We start from the raw sequence: 21,881 nt of genomic DNA, 5'->3' as shown, positions 1-21,881 counted from the left end.
GAAAATAAAACAGCTGCTTACTGTGGTGGGCCAGTGGAGCTTTTCTAAGATGACAAGCTCTTGATGAGTGAGAAGGAACCAGACTAATTAGCAGGTGATGAACTGTGATTGCCACTTAATTTAACCACACCATCCTGAAATATTGAACTTGGAGCAGGCCCACTGTTGTACTGAGTTAAGGCATTAATAAATACTCTTCTGAATCTAAATATTTTTGAAAGACAATGCAGAAAAAACTGCCAGCTCACGCTGTGCACTTGATACCAAGACAGAACTGCTTTTTTAACACTAGGAAAAGGGGGTTTGTATCTATTGTTCATTGATGGAGCAAACCTGAATGGCAACTGTGCTGTTCTGGTGTGGCAGTGCTTGGATGGGGCTTGGAATCACAGCTGTGCCAGAGAATAAAACAGAACAGCCAAGGAATCATAGAACAAAATTTATAAATTCAGTACTTTGTTCTAAATATGACAAACAGCAAAATTCTTCCATGTATTGTGCTGACAGGGAGTTTAATGCAGCCTAAACCACTAAATCTCTGCTGTAACAGCATTAGTTGGAAGCAGTTACATCCTCTGTTGATGATACAAGTCAGGAATTAGAGGATGTTGTGCCTAATGCTGTTTTGGTGGGATTCTTGCTCTCTGCTTCTTAGTGGATCCAAATTCCTAAAGCCAGTGATTTTAGAATATTCCTACAGAGGGAAAATATGTAACAGAGAATTGAAGTGAGAGAGATTGTGTGTGTGTCTCAACTAATTGGATAGGAGCAATTAGTTAAGCAGTTTATGAGCTGTTCTGGGCATGTCCCTCAGCAGGCACTGAGGTGCAGGGCCCTGCTGCCTTGGTGGCTGTGCTGATTTAGTGCTTCCTGCTGGGATTGGAGCCTCAGGCAAAGAGAAGGAGTGGGATTCAGTGGTTCTGAACTCCAGCTCCAGCAGGTACAGCCTCGGTGGTGGAGCTGGGGCAGTCCCACAGCACGTCCCTGGCTGCTGAGAGCGGGTGGTGCCTCAGCCTGCTGAGGGTGAGGCAGAAAATAGGAAGGATATAGAAACAGGAGAGCTCTTAAATGTTAGAGAGGTCCCTTATCTGTTGAAAACATGACTTCCTAGGCTGCCACAAGCTGTAACTCTTACCTTGCACTGGTAAATAAGAAGTACTTTGCCATGGACTGGCTGTGGGACTCTCAGAACTGCACGGAGTAACTAAGAGAGCATCACAAACACAAATGGTTTTGTATGACTTATGTTTGCTCTGCTGAACTTTCATCTGTGTAGTAAAAGAGCAACTCAAGTGTCTGCCTTGGTCAGTCAAAGCCTAGGAAAGCATGGCCTGGGATAGAGCTAATATGATTCATTGCATATTGAAGTGCTTCTCAAAAAAATGGGTATTTTCCAGTTTATTGGCATTTTCCAGCTTTGTGATTTCTAGCAGCATGCAGATAAGGAGTCTCTGGGCAGGGGCTGAGCAGCTGCTTGTGGCCACAAGAACAGTGGTTATATCCTGTTGAGTGTGAGAGCTGAGGTGAAATGTGTGCTCAGCACTTCCGTGCCCTTCCTCGTAGGCAAGGAGAAATTATCTGACAGCTAAGCAGACTGTCACAAGAAAGGGAACATTACAGGAAGGGGTCAACAAAGAGACTCCTGTCAGCAGTTTTACCATTCAGTTTGATGTCCCATACATGTGACAACTTCTCTGGCTAAGTTACCAAGAATGCACTTGAATTATCTTCCAGTGAAAAAATAATTCTGGTAATCAGACATTGCCTTACAACGTTACAATGACTCACATCTCAGGGCTGCTCAGATAAATGCCATCACTGAATTCCATGGTTCAGCAGAGCCTGCAAGTGACTGAAGTATCTGATCTTGGGTGAGATGAGTCCTTTGGGGCGACATCTCTGCTCAACACCAGAGTTGCTGCTGTCCCTGACAATCTGTTTCATGGTTCCACTCTACTGGAGCAGCTATTTCACAGAACACTGTATTCCTAGCAGGAGTCTGGTGTAACTGATCTTTCCAACAAATGGTGGTGTAAAATAACTCCCAACTGTAAATCAGTTGCCCAAGGACAGTTAGCAAGTTCTGCTTTCATATCTGCTTCAAAGCCAAGGAAGTGGGTTTTGTAGTAAAATATAGCAATGTCTGAAATTCCTTTTTTTTTTTTGTTTATGAATCAGTGAAATGTAGTGGACCTGGTGCAACATTAAATATTTGTGTGTATTTCCCTTTGTAATAAAGAGACGAGGTAGAAAATCTGCCATAAACCCCTGTACTCCTTAGTTGGAGTTCAACTCCTGAGTTTGTACATGGAGTAGTATTGAAATTTTCAGAATAAAAGCCTTCAAAGAAATACTTGCTGACATGTTTCCTAACAGTAATCTTCATCTCTGTTTGCTTTGCTTAGCTTTATAAACATGCCTGCCTCACTCACCTGAACTTCAGCCTGTTTGGGCAGGAAAACAACCACAACCTATATTCCAGGGAATGATCTCTGCTCAGGAGTTCTGTGCAGCCAAGAAATTCACTGTTGGCTTCACCAGCTGGGCAAGGAAGTGCCACTCCTGGCTGGTGACACTCTTGTGTAACCAAACACGGAGATTGTCTCCGTCAGAGTCAATTTCCTGAGCCTTGAAGCAGATGTGGTTCATACACTTGGTTTGTTGAGATGAAAGATGGAACGTTGGCAGAAGGAGTTTGTGGACTTAAAGACCTTGCAGATGGTTGCACCTCCATCAGAAAACTTCTTCAGGCTTTCTTCAGAGCTCCTGTGCCAATCTTCTAAATCTTTGCAAAGAAATACCTCACCTTTGATAACAGAAATTTTAAAAGTCTCCCATCTCCCACCTGGGTCAGTGCCTCAGACCTGGCACTAGCAGATGGCAGTTTGCTGGAGATTAAGGTAATTCTGTCTTGCAATATCCAAGCACCTTTGCTGTGGTGGTTTTGTCTAGACCTCCCTAAGAGGTCCTGCCATCTGCTTGGACTTGCTGCTCTGATTTGTTCTGTTGACACCCTTTGGGTGTAGTGCTGTGAGTTATTGCCTGCTTGGCTCTCTGCAGCCGCCCCCCTCTACCAAATTAACAAGGAAATTGAATGCTTGATAAATGATTTGGCACTTGCTAAGCCTGCAGCCCTAGCAAAAGGAAATGCCACATCCCAGTAAGTCACTCCAGCTCTACCAGATCAAACTCCCACATCTTCAAACCTTCCCTCCCTGCAGGGGTGTGATTGGGTTGTGTATAACCCTGCCTAGCTCATGTACAATTGCCAGGTCTAGAGGACACTGCTCAAAGTGTGAAAGGGACTTTTGAGCTTGAATCTAAAATCTTCTAAGTGGCTGGAGAAGGTGTGGTCAGGTTCTGGGATGCTGGACCTCAAACACTTGCTTAAATCTGAGTAAAAGAGTTCTGACCTGTCAAGGAGTTAGGGCTTGATTTTTATTTTTTTTTTAATAGCTGTCAAATGCTGTCACCTGAAAGTTTCCTGGCTTTATTGTCAAAATATTCTCTGCATAATCTAGATCATCCATCCAAGTGACTCCTGTGAAGCTTGCTCTGTTAACTTGCGGTTCCATGGCTGAGATGTTGCTTGTTCCTCACATGTGCTGTTGCAGAGCCTGGGCAAAGGGGAAGTGGAGTAAAACCCTCTTTATCAGGAGCTGCAAACAGTCAGGAGCGGGGCAGCTGGGGCATGGCCTCCTTGGAGCTGGTTCAGAGCACAGCTGATAAGGGCTGAGAGCTCCAAACCAGCACAATCAGCCTAAAATGGCTTTGGAGGTCTCGCCCTTCTTGGGACATCTTGGGCTTGAAGGTCTTCCAGAAAGAAAAATATCAGAATATTAGCGCTGATAGTTCTTCTAATAGAAGAAAACTGGAGTTCTTAAGGAGATCAAACTGAATATCTGTGTGATAGGACCATGACTGCATTTTCACTCTTAAAAATGCAATCAACTTTGTTTCCCTACTGACATCCTCCTCACAAAAGTGTTTTGTTGCAAGCTGTACAAGAAATGTGGGTGTTGAAAGGCTTAGGGGAGTGTGCTGTGGCTCAGAGAAGGAAGTGCTTTATTGATAACTTCTGTGTTAAGCAGGGCCATTGGTGATTTCAGTAGTGCCCAGCTCTGCCTCCTGCTGTGAGACAGGCCTGGGCTAATTGCTAGACAGGCAGCTTTTTTTAGCTGCACAGGGATAAAGATAAAGCTCAGACACCTCACGTGTGATGTTAAGCTTGAAATAGTGATAGCTGTCAAAGCCAGTGGATGAGTTCAGGGAGGAAAGCTGGTGAGAGTGAGGTCTGGAGCTGCAGGTCTGGTGTGGGGAGTTCAGTGTGCTTTTAGCCATGTGAGGGGGCTCAAAGATTGAGTTCTTCATGGTTAAGTTGTAAATGGACCTTGAAGACAAGATACCAAGTGCTTGAATGCTTCTCCAGGAAGCCTGCTGGGCTTAGTTGAAATTGTGCAATTGCGTGTTGTGCAGGTTTGGAGTAGCATTGCTGTTTTGTCACCAAAAAAAGGCAAAGTCTGATATTTCCTGTGACATTCACAAAAGCTGCTTGTGGCTATACCAAGGTAATAACTTAATGTTAAACCTTTTTCTTCTCTTCCAGCTCCAAAATCTGGGCATCAACCCAGCAAACATTGGGTTCAGCACTCTGACAATGGAGTCTGACAAATTCATCTGCATCAGAGAGAAAGTAGGAGAACAGGCTCAAGTGGTGATCATTGACATGAATGACCCCAGCAACCCAATCCGGAGACCAATTTCAGCTGACAGCGCTATCATGAACCCTGCCAGTAAAGTCATTGCCCTGAAAGGTATGAGGTCCTGATAAAGGGCTCTTTGAAGTGGATGGAGAGCTTTCTGTAGGACTAGTTTATGAGGGACTGAGGTCTCCCAGGTAATTTGTGTGGGAGGATCCTGTAGCAATTTTCCACAGCTTAATGGGAGCTTAAGTTGAGTGCATTTTCACTTCTTCTGGAGGTAGCTGGGCAGGGAGCTTCAGCTGAGGCTTCCTGCTATTTTGTTGATCATTAGGATGGGTTTTTTCCTTCAGTCCAAATGCTTGCAGCTTCTGAGCAGGGAGAGCTGGAAGGCAAGTGTGGGCTTTAAGGAATCATGTTAGAGGGAAGTAAGACCTGATCTGAGAGTATAACTCTTAGATCAACTAAACCTTTCCTTAGAGACAGGAAAACTAAGGCTGGGAAGGGGGGGAACAGATATTCCTGAAGGCCTTAGTTTGGCCTTGCTGAAAGAGACCAGTGCATATTTATTATATCAGCCAGTGATAAGAGGAGTAAAACTATTCAGGGAAGACTTGTGTGGTGAAGGAAGTACAAGGTCAGCCAGCTTGGTATCTCTGTTGTTACAGAGAACAAGCATTCCTCTGGAGTCTCCAGAAATGTCCATCTCTTCCCCTGAGAGGGCCAAAAAGCCTTAAGTGCAGTCACTGTAGAAATGCATGTATTGCTAATGGAAAGATCTGTATGTATCCAATGTTACCTAACTTTGACTTTAATACTGTGCTACTGTTTTGTCACAACTTTAATGCTTTCTTGTGTGTGCAGATGGTGAGTTACTTCAATTGACTGTACCTAGTACCTGTTGTGTCTTATGACAAGAAAAAGCAGAATAAAATGGCTCAGATTTATGGTGCACATGGCTGAACAGTGGTGTTTAAGCAACTGTAAGCCTAAAACTCAGAGGTTTTTCATGCCCTCCCAAACAAGGGAGGCCCTAAGACTCCCCAAATTAATCCACTCAAGAACCCAAAGTACTTAAATCACTGGGATCTTGATACTGAGCTTTTTATGAACAGGACTGACCCTTTTGACTCAAGTCTAGATTTTTGCCTTGTAATATACCTTGCCTAGCATGTAGGAATGTGTTACCTGAATGTCCTCTCCCCTGACCCTAAAGCTCCAGCTGCACTAGATGTGGAAACAAACTGCTGCCTGTAGCCTGAGTAACTGTAGTAGAGAGATTTCTCCAAGTTCTAGAGAAACTCCTCACTCAGCATCTTGCATCAATTGCTGAACTAATGGCTTTGAGCTAAATCAGTCCTTGGTGAGTGCAGGCACTTTCCTCTGTGGCACTGTGACTTCCTCAAGCTGAGCTACAGTTACTAACTGCAGCAGATATTTTGGCCTGCATCCAGTTTCATGGGATCTTCTCTATTCCTCCTGGGCTACACTTGTGTGCTTAAATAATTCTCTCCTATAATTAATAGAACTGGTCAGAACTTTTCTTACCTTCTCAACAGGAAGAAATAATTTCTTAGGCCACTGTGTTATAAAAACTGGTAGATTTGACTGCAGGTGGCTGTTCAGGATGTTTGTATGCACCATTCTATGTGATTTGGAGAACTTTTCCTCTTGCCTTCTAGAGCTTGTGTTGGTCCCTAGATTCCTTCCCCTGCACAGTTCCTGTCAGTCTGGTTTGCATCAGTAGCTGTGTATCCCATTAGTGCAACCCCAAGGTTTTGGTTAATTAGCCCGAATTACAAAAGCCCTCTGCCAACCTGACTGTTCCATGTTGTGCCCTTTTAATACTTAAAACAGATGTGGACATAGCTTTCAATGCCACTGACATAGCTTCCCTCAGAGCTCCAAGGAGCCTCAGCATGACTGTAACCTGGTTTTGATGTATGTGAAGCATCCTCCAACCCATTTGTGTGGCTGAAGCTTTTGTCTCCCTACCAACCCATTCTCTGCATCTGTCTGATTGCTCAGTAGTGGCAAATCAGTAAAATCAGCCCCAGGAGTGTGGTCTGGTTCCAAGTGGAACCCTGAAGGTCTGTCAGTGTAGAACAGCTTTTTCTTGAAGGAAGTCCCCAGGGTTTGATGTCCTAGTGCAGCTCTTCTGCTCTGTCCCGTGCCTAACAACGCTGTGTCTTCTAGCTGGGAAAACGCTGCAAATCTTTAACATTGAGATGAAGAGCAAGATGAAGGCTCACACCATGACAGATGATGTCACCTTCTGGAAGTGGATCTCTCTGAACACTGTTGCCCTCGTGACGGATAATGCAGTTTACCACTGGAGCATGGAGGGCGAGTCCCAGCCCGTGAAGATGTTTGATCGCCACTCCAGCCTTGCTGGCTGCCAGATCATCAACTACAGAACTGATGCCAAGCAAAAATGGCTCTTGCTGACTGGAATATCTGCACAGGTACTTTACCTCCAGGAAGGTGTGGAAACCCCAGAGTTTGTCTTGTTGTCTCCTTCTACAGGAACAGGACTGATCTGTTTGTTTTATTAAATGTAAATGCTTGTCTCAGTCAAATCAAATAACAAACTTAAGTGTAACTGAAAATCTCACATGACTATAATTGGATTTGTAATGATATAAACACTAGTGCAAGGTCGAGTCTGAAGGGATGCTGTTTTTAAATGGCAGCTTTAAATGGCAGCATATTGACCAATATTAAATGAGATTACTGTCACAGTGCTTGTTTGTCCTGACACTTGTTCTTTTTTGTGCAGCAAAACCGTGTAGTGGGGGCAATGCAGCTGTACTCTGTGGACAGAAAAGTGTCCCAGCCCATCGAGGGACATGCAGCCAGCTTTGCACAGTTCAAGATGGAAGGGAATGCTGAAGAATCCACTCTCTTCTGTTTTGCAGTAAGAGGGCAAGCTGGGGGTAAGGTAAGGTTCTAAATATACTGTCATCTTTAGTGACTCATCCTGGTTCTCTGCTTCCAGGAGAACAAGTGGTTTAATGCAAAAAGTTGCATTTAAGGAAGAAAGTGAAGGACTGTGTCAGTCTGGATATGACATGTGCATGCAGAGCTTGGACTACCTGGTGTAGCAAGAATCTGTGAGTGGAGAAGTTAAGTGGCATGTCATGACCAGCCCAATTAGCTGCTTGAAACATGTGACTCTCAGCTTCACAGGCCAAGCTTGAGGGAAAAGCTGTGGTAATCTTTCTTTGATGCTGATCCCTGATATCAGACTCAACTAATTTCCAAATTATTGAATGAAAATAAAAAAGAAAAAAAAAAGTGAAGCAGTAGTGTTGCAAGGCTAAATAGTAATCCCATGTGAATGCTGGAATTATGTGAGTTACAGCAAAACCAGAGCTAGATTCAGAGACATCTTCAGAACTGTCTCTGAATGTGAACCAAATTGAAAGAGTGCATCTAAAGAAACCTAACTGAATCCTGAAACTTCCGAGTAATTAGGGGCAACTAAAGATCATATGTAACTGTTTCCCCCACCTCTGGTACATGAACCAGGTGCCACACCTTTAGCCATTGAAAATATTTAGGAAGATTAACTTAGTTTGTCTTTGCATAAATTTGGGATTAAGGCTGAGCAGCAAGAGAATTGCTGTAATTTCATTGTTGAATCTATTGTTAAATAAATTAGATGCAAGAATTAATCTTATCTCTTGCACAGCTGCATATCATTGAGGTTGGCACACCACCCACTGGGAATCAGCCCTTTCCAAAGAAAGCTGTGGATGTCTTCTTTCCTCCTGAAGCACAAAGTGACTTTCCTGTTGCTATGCAGGTATGACAGCTGCAAACAGGTCTGCAGCTTCTCTTGGTGGATGTGACAGGAGCAGGGAGGGCACTGGGAGCCAGCTGCTTGATGTGGACCTGAGGGTTGGCCCTAAACTGGTGTGACTGGTGTGACTGCTGCTCCTGCTTCAGTAGTGGTAAAGTAAAGGTGGAGACAAGCAGCATTCAAGAGCAGCATGTTCTTATTTATAGAAGAAATATCCATGTTTTAACTGCCTTTCAAGCTCTTCAAACGTCATTCTGCTGTGATAGTACTCAAGTAAAAATAAAACAGCACTTCTGGCTGTCCTGAAATGGCCCAGCTGTTTGCTGAGTCTCAAAAGCACCAACTCATTTGTCCAGTGCCAAATTTGAGTGATCTATTTCTGTTTTGCAGATCAGTGACAAGCATGATGTGGTGTTCCTCATAACAAAGTATGGCTACATCCACTTGTATGACCTGGAAACTGGCACCTGTATCTACATGAACAGGATCAGTGGAGAGACCATTTTTGTTACTGCACAGCACGAAGCAACAGCTGGAATTATTGGAGTCAACAGAAAGGGACAGGTAAGGAAACTTGGCCTGGAAGCCACTTCTTTAGCTGATCCCAGTGGCTCTTCATGATGCACTGCAGGGTTCCTGTCTATGTCTAAAATATAGTTTCCAGAAATGTCAACTTTGAACTCTGCTCAGAACATGTGAGGTCTGACAGTGTTGTGAGCCCCAGAATAAATTTGCTGCTCTATCTCCATACTTGATTACTTTATGAACAAGTTACTAACATTGTACAGCCATGCCTTTAGCCCACATTGATTTTGGGTGGTGTTGCTTGTTGAGCATGGGGAATATAGAGCAGACTTGTTCCTGGTATCCTCTAGGATTGATTACTTAAGGCTTTGAGTTTTAGAGAGATCCCTGTATCCTTGAAAGATCCATTGTATTCCTGTGTTTCTACCTCTGCAGATACCTCAATTAAACTGTTAATTGCCTGCTTTGATGCAGACAATGGATGACACTGGTTCTTTTTAACCCGAGGTCTCTTTAATAAAATGACAAGTATGAGTTATCAAAGGATGAAGAACTTTCCATGAATATCCTAACTTTCCTCTCAGAAGTTAGCTTAGCCTTTGGCTTGCTTTTGATATTTGGGCTAACTGGAGGTTTCCCCTGGTGGTTTTTCCAGGTGCTCTCAGTGTGTGTGGAGGAGGAGAACATCATTCCCTACATCACAAACGTGCTGCAGAATCCTGACCTGGCTTTGCGGATGGCTGTCCGCAACAACCTGGCGGGGGCCGAGGAGCTCTTTGCCAGGAAGTTCAATGCACTCTTTGCACAAGGGAACTATTCAGAGGCAGCAAAAGTGGCAGCTAATGCCCCAAAGGTAAAGTGTTCAGAACAGCACTGAACTCTACTGGCTTCACCTTCTTGCTTCAGGAAAGCTCAGTGAATTTTTCTAGTGGCAAGGGCACTGTCTTGTTATTGCTCTTGTCCCAGGGTAGTTTGGTGCTTCACAGGTATTTTGGGTGCTGACTGCAAGATGGATGATCTTAGAGTTTGTAAAGCCCACAGAGGAGGGGAGGAATAGATGGTGAAGTAATGGATATGATTCATAATGTTTCTGGTACTCACCTTTACTTCTTCAGTGATGCAAAAAGGTGTCTGTAAAAAGACAACCCTTAGGTGAGGCTGAACCTGGAAACAGGATAAAAAACCCAGGCTAAGACTAAATTCAGATGAGAGGAACTTGCTTGCAAGGCCAAGCGTGTCCTAATTCTGAACTTAAATCTGCAATGCTACTGAAATAAATTTAATGGGTTATTATAGCACATTTTCTGTCAAAGCATCTCAGTTCAGCCATATTGCTCCTGACATTCTGGGCTGGCAAAACACAGAAATGCTTGTGACAGCTACAGTGACATTACCTCCAGCTTCCTGGAGAAACTCTTGCCAAGCCACAACAGCAGAAAACAAAATTGAAGTGGATCTCTCTCTCTCTCTCTGGCAGGGAATCCTGCGTACTCCAGACACCATACGCCGGTTCCAGAGTGTTCCAGCTCAGCCAGGGCAGACTTCCCCTCTCCTGCAGTATTTTGGCATTCTGCTGGACCAAGGGCAGCTGAACAAGTATGAGTCACTGGAGCTCTGCAGACCAGTGCTCCAGCAGGGCCGCAAGCAGCTCTTGGAAAAATGGTTAAAAGAAGATAAGGTAAGTTTGGGGTTGATACTTTCAGAGCTGTGGGGGGGAGGAGCAGCATTGCCTGACAGCCTCCCCCCTTCCCGAGAAAATTCAGCTGGGAGCTCAGCAGTGACAGCAAATAGCTGAGCAATAGGGGCTCACTCTACCTGTCACTATGACTCAAAGGAGTGCAAGAGAATTGATCAAATTCTCACTCATTCTGCATTTAAAATCACAGCCGGATGCACAGAGCATGGAAAGCTCTGAGCTGCTGCTGGGCTTTGCCGAGCAGTCCTTTGGATACTGACTGCAAGTGCTTTGAGCTGTGGTTACTGCAGTGTAATTAATTGTTGAAACATGCTGATACAATGTGTCACCCAGTTCTGGCTCTGAAAATTTCCTTCCACTGCTGTAGTATGGGAGAAGCTGAGCCCACTAGATCCCTGCTGGGAGAGTCAGCTCAGGCTGTCAAACTGGGCCTTAATTTTTTGAAGTCCAAAAGGAAGAGAGATGAGGGAGAGGGTGGTAGTGCATCTCAGCATGGCTCTGTCAGGGTGGGCTGACTGCATTTCTGTTTCTGAGCAGCTGGAGTGCTCGGAGGAGCTGGGAGACCTTGTGAAATCTGTGGATCCCACGCTAGCACTTAGTGTCTATCTGAGAGCCAACGTTCCAAACAAGGTCATCCAATGTTTTGCTGAAACAGGACAAGTCCAAAAGATTGTTTTGTACGCTAAGAAGGTGAGAGAAAATTTAATTGTTGTATCTATCCTGTGTTTAATAATAACTAGTGCATGTTCCAAAGTAGCTAGAAGTAACCGTGGGGGAATCTGAGAGCCTGTAAAATATTTATTTTTGCCTCAAGTTTTTTATGAATAGTTACTGTTCGGCTTCACACATGGGTCTTTCCCTACTTCCCCATGTAGCCTTTTCCAGAAGAGGAAATCCTGGCTGGGTTGTGTAATCTCCTGACAGTAGCTTTGACTGAGCTCTCTATTGAACGAGGTGTGTGCTCTTGCTGAGCTCTCACTTTCCATCATCTTCTCAGGTTGGATATACTCCAGACTGGATTTTTTTGCTGAGGAATGTAATGAGAATCAGCCCTGATCAAGGACAGCAGTTTGCACAAATGCTTGTTCAAGATGAAGAGCCTCTTGCAGATATAACACAGGTAAATTACTTTATTGCTGTGAAATGTTGACTTCAAAGCATTAAATTTGGAAGAGGAGCCCTGCTCAAACCATCAGAGCAATGAGTTTGGATTTAGCTTTAGAAGTTTCATTGATGCTTAAATATACTTCCAGTTCCTAATCAAAAACCTAAACTTCTTTCCTTTTTCTGTTTTGTAGATTGTGGATGTCTTTATGGAATATAATTTAATCCAGCAATGTACAGCCTTCCTGCTGGATGCACTGAAGAATAATCGTCCCTCAGAAGGTCCCCTGCAAACACGTTTACTTGAGATGAACCTCATGCACGCGCCTCAGGTACCTGCTCAGGCTCCCTGCAGCTGGACATAGCAGACCCTGCTGGGAGTGCTCAGGAACTGAGTGAAAATGTTCCCTGTTCCTTCTAGGTTGCAGATGCCATCCTGGGAAACCAAATGTTTACTCACTATGACCGGGCTCACATAGCTCAGCTGTGTGAGAAGGCTGGTTTGCTGCAGAGAGCACTCGAGCACTTCACAGACCTCTACGACATCAAGCGTGCGGTGGTTCACACTCACCTCCTCAACCCTGAGGTAAGGCATCAAACACCCTGCACCTACAAATCCAGCCTTTAATAACTGCTCTTCTGCTCAGGTCTGAAATGCCTTGTGTGTCTTTGCAGTGGTTAGTGAATTATTTTGGGTCCTTATCGGTAGAAGACTCTCTGGAGTGTCTGCGTGCGATGCTGTCCGCTAACATCCGTCAGAACCTGCAAATCTGTGTCCAGGTGGCTTCCAAATACCATGAACAGCTGTCAACACAGTCACTGATTGAGCTCTTTGAGTCCTTCAAGAGCTTTGAAGGTAAGTCTGTACATCTGCAGGAGGAGCTGGTGCTCACCTCATTACAGGTGTGTGTCTGTCTGCTGAAATCTAGAAAGCCATAATGGGCTTAAGTAGTTAGACCTCAAACCGTGTTGAAACAGATGTAAACCTTAAAGTTTCCCTGTTTAGGGTGGGTGCCACTATTCAGTTGCATAATTGGTTTTTCTGAAATCCTAGAAAATGTTTGGAGCTGTAGAAAATGGCCACCTAGAGTGCTGGCCTCTTGCCTTTGTCCAAAATGGGTGCCTTAAATTTCTGTAGCCTTTGGGATTTGTACTTTTAAATGAGAGCAGCAAATAATGTGTTGATTGTTTCTCTCCAGGTTTGTTTTATTTCCTGGGCTCCATTGTAAACTTCAGCCAGGATCCAGATGTGCACTTCAAGTACATTCAAGCTGCATGCAAGACAGGACAAATTAAAGAAGTGGAAAGAATCTGCAGGGAAAGTAACTGCTATGATCCAGAACGTGTTAAAAACTTCCTCAAGGTAATGTTTGGGTAACACTGGACTGTCTGGGGCTGTTGGGGGTTCTGATAAAACATGGTGTGTCACTAGTGAAATGAGGCAGCTCTGTGAAAATAGATGAGCTTTAACCTTTGCACTTAAGGATCCAAGTGTCCTCAAACCAGAGGGATCTGCCATGTTGACAGTACTTCCTAATGAAGTCTGAGCCTGGAATATTATCTAAAAAATAAGAATGTCAGGTCAGTTCCTCACTGTTCTTGCTAAGGTTAATCTGGCTTGAACTCTTAACCTGTAGTAAATGTACTAGCTTACCTAGACCTTGTTAAAAATGTATGCTATAAAATAGGAAACAGTTTGCTTAACTTGAGAAACACCCATAGTGCCAAATGAGTTGATAACTTAATGCTTATTTATAGTGTAACCAACTCCAACTGAGCAACTACAGAAACAAGAGATGAAAAGAGTTGGTTAATTCCATAAATGCTTTCAGGTTCAGGGCTGATCTGCCTTACTCCTACACACTGAAATTTCAGCCAGGTGAGCCATGGTGTAGCTCTGCTGGGAGATGCCAGTCAGTGGGAATATATCCTGACTGATCCAGAGCATTGCTGGAGGGTAGGGAAAGATGGAGTGCTCAAAGTTCAGATTCTGTAGTCTTAGTACTGAGCTTATGACAAACACAACACTCTGAGAACCTGAGGAACCATGTGGGAGGGGAAAACTTTATCTGGGAACATTTCCTGCCTTCATGTTTGTTGGTTACATAGCATAGTCTTAGATTTTGCTGATCATATCTGAAGATGGCAAAACTCTTCCCAAGAGAATTCTCTAAAACTAACCTGGTGTCACCGAGGTGTAAGGTATGTAGTTTGATCAAGCCACCTAAGATATGTTATCAAGCTGTCAAATTCCTGATGAAAGTTATTGTTTTTTGTGCTGTTCCATGTCTGGAATGTGCAGGACATGTACCAGGTAAATCTCCCAGTACAGGCCTCCCTGTGTAAAGTCCTTAAGTGTAATTTATATGTAGGATTATATTCTGGGATGTGCATGTTGGAATAAGTGATCTGAAATATGCATCCGGAATACTGTCTGCCACATAGACTAAGCTTCTGTACTGTAACCATTGTAACCTTATGCTGAAAGTTGGAATGCTTTTAGATGATTAATCTGGTAAGCAGTTTAAGTAGTACTGCTATAGAGCTTAATTCTTACTGTTCTCTAAATCCATAGTTAGGAGGCATCACATGACACATGGCACTCAGAGTTTATCCTGTATATATAAGTTTTACATTATGAACCACAACTTAATCTAGTCTTGGTTAAATTTCTTTTGAAATCCCAGAGTGCTAATCCTGCACACCAAACACCAGTGGCAACTAAAAGTATTCTCTATAGCCTAGGCTTGTAATAGTTGTATTGTGTTGTAAAACTCTGTAGAGTCTGCCATGCAAAGGAGCAGGGTTAACCTCCAAAAAGCTTCTTGCTCCTCACGCCCTGCAGTGGGACTGAGTGCTCCCACTTTACATATTGCAAACAATTAGCTGAACAACAAGCTGTCATTATTTGGTTGACTGTTGAGATTGGCTTTCCAAATTCAGCTGCTTTGACAGTTTAAGTGACTGTATTATTTGTCTGCTTAAGTCCAAGAGCAAAACCAAATTACTAAAGCTCTTCTCTTTCTAGGAAGCTAAACTCACTGACCAGCTGCCTCTCATCATTGTGTGCGACCGCTTTGACTTTGTCCACGACTTGGTGCTGTATTTGTATAGAAATAATCTCCAAAAGTATATTGAGATTTATGTACAGAAGGTAGGTGACAACTTGTCCCTTGGCTTCAAATTGATCAGATTTTACAGTATCATATACAACTACCGGCATCATGTTTAGGTATTCTGCAAACAGATTTGTACCTGAGACTGACATTTAAGTGATTATTAGTGGCCTCCAGTAAATTAGCCCTGATGTGAATCAGATCTCATTCTTCAGTCAGGTTAAGCAGTAACTCCCACTCATGTGCCACTTGAAGGAGGAAGACTTGGTAGAATAACTTTGGAGTTGTTGGGGTGATCTTAAGTCTCAGCATTTTGGAGGGGGGAGGAGGGGAAGTTTTCCTTTTAACTTCCTGCAGGGACAAAGTGGATTGTTCAGGAGCTCTTCCTATGGGAGCTAAGTGAGCCACTAGGCTGGGATGGCAACACCTGTTGGCTAAAGAATTGACTTTAAAGTTTGTTCAGAACCTCAGGAGGCTGGGAGTAAAGGTGGGAAGATGGGGACAGTCTTAACAAGTGGAGTTCTGGGGATAAGTATTGCCTGCCCTTGCTCCCTGACAGCATCCTGACCTCTTTAAATGCTTCTCTGTAGGTGAATCCCAGCCGTCTGCCAGTTGTTATTGGGGGACTGCTTGATGTGGATTGCTCTGAAGATGTGATCAAGAACCTCATCCTTGTAGTGAGAGGTCAATTTTCAACTGATGAACTTGTTGCAGAGGTTGAGAAAAGAAACAGGTATTAAACTTCTACAAGTCTCTTAGCAATTCCCAGTCTGCTGCTTATCCATCAGTGCATGTCACACAGTTAAAGCTGGTACTGACACAAGCAGAAGCTGCCACTGAGTGAGAACCAGCTCTAATTCTTGGCTGATGAGGGGATCTCTCCAGATAACTTTGGTGTGTTTTCTTCATAGTGTCAGAAGGTTACACCATTATAATAATGAATCAAAATGTAGGTTAAAACAGAGCACTGTAACTCTGGTTTAGTTCCTGACTATCTTACACCAAGACTGGCTTCCAGAGTGTAGAAATCATGCAACTGGATATTTACTTACTCAACCTCTAACTTGAAAATCAATTTCTTCTAGGCTGAAGCTGCTTCTGCCCTGGCTGGAAGCAAGAATTCACGAGGGCTGTGAGGAGCCTGCCACTCACAATGCACTGGCCAAGATATACATTGACAGCAACAACAACCCAGAGAGGTTCCTGCGTGAGAATCCCTACTATGACAGCCGTGTCGTGGGCAAGTACTGTGAGAAGAGGGACCCTCACCTGGCCTGTGTGGCTTACGAGCGTGGACAGTGCGACCTGGAGCTGATTAATGTATGTATGCCAGGCTGCTGCCTCGTGATTGACTTCTGACATCAGTGTCATGGGCTACATGGAAAGCTTTAGGACAAAAGCATGTATTTCTTAAAATGTATTAAGCTGGGAAGTGCAGGTTTCTAACACAGAAGAGGAGGTGGCTGTTTAACCGCCCTCTGCAGCTTAATGAGAAACGGAAAATTCTCCTGCCCATCATAAAATGGGAGGTTAATGGAGTGTCAAAGGCTGAGATTTCTAGTCTGCCCTCAGTTCAGAGTTGCAGTACAATTATCTGTAGGCTCCATAGCCTTGCTTTCTCTCTGAGCAAGCTGTGCCTTTCTCCAGGTGTGCAATGAGAACTCCCTCTTCAAGAGTCTCTCCCGCTACTTAGTTCGTCGCAAAGACCCTGAGCTCTGGGCCAGTGTGCTGCTGGAAAGCAACCCCTACAGGAGACCCCTGATTGACCAGGTACAACTGGCAGGACATTGACAGCCTTGCCTGTCCTAACTGGACTTGCAGAACCTGACAGCACTCATTTCTCCATGCCTTGCTCTGCCTGCAGGTTGTCCAGACTGCTCTGTCAGAGACCCAGGACCCCGAGGAAGTCTCTGTCACTGTGAAGGCCTTCATGACTGCAGATCTTCCCAATGAGCTCATTGAACTACTGGAGAAAATCGTTCTGGATAATTCAGTGTTCAGTGAGCACAGGTGTGTGAAATGAAAACTAAGCCACAGGAAACTTGGAGTTACTGCTGTAATGTGAAACAGCAAATAAACTAATACCTTCTCCAGAGGGGAGAGTGCATTTCTTGATCATTATTTGATAAGCACTATTTCTTTCCCTCTTCAGGAACCTGCAGAACCTTCTCATCCTTACAGCTATCAAGGCTGACCGCACCCGTGTCATGGAGTACATCAATCGCCTGGATAACTACGATGCCCCTGATATAGCCAATATTGCTATCAGCAACGAGCTTTTTGAGGAGGCATTTGCTATCTTCAGGAAGTTTGATGTCAACACATCAGCTGTACAGGTATCTTCAGTTCTCAGGCTGTAAAAACTCCCTGTGCATCCCCACACAAGGGCTTTGCTGCTGCTTAACACCAATTAGCAAAGTGCCCGAAGCTGCTCAGTGTCTTGTCTTACAAAACAGAGGAAATGTTGTTTATTGAAACTTTGTAAGCCTAAAATCACTCACACTGTGAAGGTTGTATGGAGTTAGTCCCTCTTTTAAAAGCTGTGGATCCATTGAGGAACTTAGATAAACCCCAGCTTAGTGTGTTGTAAAAGTGACCTTTCTGAGAGTGGCTGATGATGGTTAATCCTTTTCCCAGGTGTTGATAGAGCACATTGGGAACCTGGATCGTGCCTACGAGTTCGCCGAGCGCTGCAATGAACCTGCAGTGTGGAGCCAGCTGGCCAAAGCACAGCTCCAGAAGGGGATGGTGAAGGAAGCAATTGACTCCTATATTAAAGCAGATGATCCTTCCTCATACATGGAAGTTGTTCAAGCTGCTAATGCCAGTGGTATGATTAAGTTTTATTTACATCTTGGCTGTTGATGTTGCTCAGCTCTTTTGCCCGGTCTGCTCAAACTGCACTTCTGCCAGACCTGTATCTTGATACAAGTAGAGGAATCTGGCCCTTCAAGGATTGCCCTAAATAAGAATGGGAAAAGGTAGTGTATTCCATCTGCAGATAATCAGTGGCCTATAATTTCCTTCTTTAGCTAGCTGGAGACTTCTTTCAGAGTCTTTGTATGAAGTTAAATAAGATTTTAGATAGGCCCATTCTAAGATTTGATTAATGCATAATGAGCAGCGTGAAGGTTGTTGATTGTTGGGGAACAGCTGTAGAAATATGTCAAAATTAGGTTTAAGTCAAGCACAAGTGTCCCCAGTGGTGGGAAATAAACATTCTGAACTCCTTTCTATAGGAAACTGGGAAGAACTGGTGAAGTATCTGCAGATGGCACGCAAGAAGGCCCGGGAGTCCTATGTGGAAACAGAATTGATCTTTGCTCTTGCTAAAACAAACCGCCTGGCAGAGCTAGAGGAGTTCATCAATGGCCCCAACAATGCACATATCCAGCAGGTGAGTGGGACTGACTTTGTTTTGCTGACTCACAGAGGGTTGTTGGCAATTCTGTCTCTGGATATGCACATGGGTCTTGGCCTTTAAATTCATTTTGACAAGGGCTCGAATGCCACACATTTAATGTAAAGCACTGGCTGAAAACGTGCAGGAATAACCTGGCTGTGCTCTGCCCCAGGTTGGCGATCGCTGCTATGATGAGAAGATGTATGAAGCAGCCAAGCTCCTGTACAACAACGTGTCCAACTTCGGCCGCTTGGCCTCCACCTTGGTGCACCTCGGCGAGTACCAGGCAGCCGTGGATGGCGCTCGCAAAGCCAACAGCACTCGCACGTGGAAAGAGGTGAATTTACTGCCCCTAAGCTCAAGGAGCAGGGGCCTGCTCAGAAGCAGGGGCCTGCTCAGAAGCCTTGGTTCTAAGCAGTAACACAACTCTCAATTCCAGGTCTGCTTTGCGTGTGTGGATGGAAAAGAATTCCGCCTGGCTCAGCTGTGTGGGCTCCACATTGTAGTGCATGCAGATGAGCTGGAAGAGCTCATCAACTATTACCAGGTAATTAGGCTGACTCCTGTTGCACAGTCAGTTCTGTCATGGCAACCCTGTCAAAATCTGGGATTCTGGATGGTTTCTGATGTGAAATGTCTCTGTCTGTGTCTCTAAGGATCGTGGGTACTTTGAAGAGCTGATCACTATGTTGGAAGCAGCACTTGGGCTGGAGCGAGCACACATGGGGATGTTCACAGAGCTGGCAATTCTCTACTCCAAATTCAAGCCACAGAAGATGAGGGAGCACTTGGAGCTGTTCTGGTCCAGAGTCAACATTCCCAAGGTGAATGTCTGAGGCTTTAAATTTAGCTGAAAACAGACCTGCTTGGGCTGTCTCTGCCCAGCTTTTGCATGAGCAGCTCCTGAGGTTATTAATAGCACTAAAACCTGAGCACCGATGAAAATTCCAGTTAACAAATATTGCTAATTCTGCCTTTTGCTTAGGTTCTGAGAGCTGCAGAACAAGCCCATCTCTGGGCTGAACTGGTGTTCCTGTATGATAAGTATGAAGAATATGATAATGCCATAATCACAATGATGAATCACCCAACAGATGCTTGGAAAGAAGGCCAGTTCAAAGACATCATCACTAAGGTATTGCTTTCCTGGTGAAAGTTATGTCTGTTTTTCATTTGGATTTCCCCACAATCAAACTCCTGCTCTGAATATCTTACTCCTCCCTAGGTGGCCAATGTGGAGCTGTACTACAAGGCAGTTCAGTTCTATTTGGAATTTAAGCCTCTGCTGCTCAATGATCTGCTGATGGTGTTGTCCCCTCGGCTTGACCACACTCGTGCTGTCACGTTCTTCACAAAGGTAATTTTCCTGCTAGCCAGATGAAAACAAAAGCTGGGAAAGCATTGAGCTGTAGTAGCATTTAAAAATGCTTAGCTACTTCCCTGCCTGCCAGGGAGGATGCTAAGAGACTTCCACAAAAACTGACATAAGTGTATTTCTCTGATTCCTTGAAGGTTAAGCAGCTGCCCCTGGTTAAGCCTTACCTGCGCTCTGTTCAAAATCACAACAACAAATCAGTCAATGAGTCCCTCAACAACCTCTTCATTATTGAAGAAGATTATCAGGTATGTCTTGTCTTGAAGCACTTAATTCTGGATTTACCTCATATTCTCAGCCATTGTTTAATGTAGAAACACACAGTTTTCTTTCTCATTTTCAGTAGTTTTTACCTGCTTGCTGTTAACTTTAATTCCTTAAGTGTATGTTCTCCAGCTTTAAAGTGAATTAGTGGTGAGGAGCCAAGGATGAAGTGGAAAAGTGTTAGTGACTTTCTGAGAGCATTTTGTGTCATTCCTGTTGGGGATAGAGTGGCTACTTTATTATAAGTGTGACAGCTTTTATTTAAGGCAAACAAACACTGGGTGCTACCAAAAGGACTCTCAGAAGAGGCAAACAGTTGTGATGTCTCGCTGTTCTACTGTTTTCAGAGAACAGCTGCCTGGTGTTCAGAGACTCTTAACCTGCTGAAAAATACTGACTGAAACATCTGAACTCCATGTGTGTCAAACAGCAGCTTCTCAAATAAAACAGCTGATCTGGCTGGAATACTTTATCTTCCTACAAGCAGGAATATGGAAATAATGGAAAATATTTGCATTTTGTGGGTTCAGTTGTGCATCTGAGGCGTGACTTTTTTTTTTCTCTGCTTCACTCAGGCTCTTAGGACTTCTATAGATGCTTATGACAACTTTGACAACATTTCTCTTGCCCAACGTTTGGAGAAGCACGAGCTAATAGAGTTCCGGAGGATCGCTGCCTATCTCTTCAAGGGCAACAACCGCTGGAAACAGAGCGTGGAGCTCTGCAAGAAGGACAGGCTCTACAAGGTGAGGCAGCACCCAGGGCAGCTTTAGCAGCTCTGCCTTGTTGGCTCTAAGTTGGCTCTGGCTTGTTGGCTCTTGGTTAACAGCACCTTGTGGATTGTTGTGTCCCCCGAGGCTGAGGCTCTGTCCCGTTGCAGGATGCCATGCAGTACGCTTCTGAATCCAAAGATACTGAGCTGGCAGAAGAGCTGCTGCAGTGGTTCTTGCAGGAGAACAAGAGGGAATGCTTTGGTGCTTGTCTCTTCACCTGCTACGATCTCCTAAGGCCGGATGTTGTCTTGGAAACAGCGTGGAGGCACAACATTATGGACTTTGCCATGCCATACTTTATCCAGGTCATGAAGGAATACTTGACCAAGGTAAGAGCAGGTGCCCCTCCAACACCCAGAGCTTGTTAGTCACTGTGGTGAATGCCTTGAGACTGTCTGCTTGCTACTAACATTGGTTTGGGCTTTGTCCAATGTCTGTCTGTCCATGTCCACACTTACTTTTCAGTCCATCTGGGGAGAGACTTCGCCCTCTAAGAGGCTGAAACACTTGCAGGCTTCACCCTCTACCAATTACAGAACCTACATCAGTAGTATTTGCCTGACCCTGGGCAGTGTCTAAAGTAGTTCCAGGCTCCAGGCATTTCCTGTGTTGTATCAGTCAGGAATCCCAGCTGGGATCAAGCTTTAACTAAATTCTAGACTGTGTACTAAAACAGCTTTATAGCTAGACCTAGAGATAACTTATTCTGCTATGCATTTAACTCTAAAATGTGGCTCTGACACTTAATGGCACTAATTATGATTCAACTCTTATTTGAAGTGACTCAGGATGGGGGAACTACTTGGTAATGCTCTGACAGACTTGAACAGACTTCAGTTAAATCCAGCTGCCACTAGCAAGATTTTCCTAGATGAAGCTTTTGTAGTATCTTCCAGTGAAATGGTGTAAATTGCTTAATGATTAAGACCTTTCCAAGCTTGAGTTCAGTTTTTACTTTCATGCAGTCAGTGAAGACTAAGGTGCCTGTTTGTCCAGAAATTTGCCTGGCAGGGCTACCTGTAGTTCTGTAGCCAGCCTGAAATGCTGTTTTGGGGGAGGTGGGCCGAGCAATACAACTGTTTGTCAGAGATGCCTGCACCAGGCAACACCATGCCTTTGG

At 44.3% G+C, this 21,881-nt stretch overlaps 1 protein-coding gene across 2 annotated transcripts in view; it reads left to right on the top strand.

Annotated features, from left to right (window-relative positions):
• The window catches only part of CLTC (clathrin heavy chain), a 29,663-nt gene that overhangs the window by 2,983 nt on the left and 4,799 nt on the right, over positions 1-21,881 (top strand). For both annotated transcript variants that reach the window (XM_084219317.1, XM_084219318.1), the window contains exons 2-30: positions 4,607-4,814; positions 6,897-7,165; positions 7,480-7,641; positions 8,395-8,508; positions 8,896-9,069; positions 9,686-9,883; positions 10,508-10,708; positions 11,264-11,416; positions 11,724-11,846; positions 12,025-12,162; positions 12,252-12,416; positions 12,506-12,686; positions 13,030-13,193; positions 14,859-14,984; positions 15,537-15,679; positions 16,032-16,266; positions 16,594-16,716; positions 16,811-16,956; positions 17,099-17,282; positions 17,584-17,776; positions 18,186-18,343; positions 18,522-18,686; positions 18,789-18,896; positions 19,006-19,173; positions 19,335-19,484; positions 19,575-19,706; positions 19,862-19,972; positions 20,564-20,734; positions 20,869-21,090. In XM_084219317.1, coding sequence (XP_084075443.1) covers positions 4,607-4,814; positions 6,897-7,165; positions 7,480-7,641; positions 8,395-8,508; positions 8,896-9,069; positions 9,686-9,883; positions 10,508-10,708; positions 11,264-11,416; positions 11,724-11,846; positions 12,025-12,162; positions 12,252-12,416; positions 12,506-12,686; positions 13,030-13,193; positions 14,859-14,984; positions 15,537-15,679; positions 16,032-16,266; positions 16,594-16,716; positions 16,811-16,956; positions 17,099-17,282; positions 17,584-17,776; positions 18,186-18,343; positions 18,522-18,686; positions 18,789-18,896; positions 19,006-19,173; positions 19,335-19,484; positions 19,575-19,706; positions 19,862-19,972; positions 20,564-20,734; positions 20,869-21,090 — 4,785 coding nt within the window. The remainder of the gene's footprint in view (positions 1-4,606; positions 4,815-6,896; positions 7,166-7,479; positions 7,642-8,394; positions 8,509-8,895; positions 9,070-9,685; positions 9,884-10,507; positions 10,709-11,263; positions 11,417-11,723; positions 11,847-12,024; positions 12,163-12,251; positions 12,417-12,505; positions 12,687-13,029; positions 13,194-14,858; positions 14,985-15,536; positions 15,680-16,031; positions 16,267-16,593; positions 16,717-16,810; positions 16,957-17,098; positions 17,283-17,583; positions 17,777-18,185; positions 18,344-18,521; positions 18,687-18,788; positions 18,897-19,005; positions 19,174-19,334; positions 19,485-19,574; positions 19,707-19,861; positions 19,973-20,563; positions 20,735-20,868; positions 21,091-21,881) is intronic.

Source organism: Fringilla coelebs, assembly GCF_963513975.1.
Source record: "Fringilla coelebs genome assembly, chromosome: 20".
Taxonomy (NCBI): Eukaryota; Metazoa; Chordata; class Aves; order Passeriformes; family Fringillidae; genus Fringilla; species Fringilla coelebs.
The sequence above is the reverse complement of the archived record's forward strand: the minus strand, read 5'-3'. Positions and strand labels throughout refer to the sequence as shown.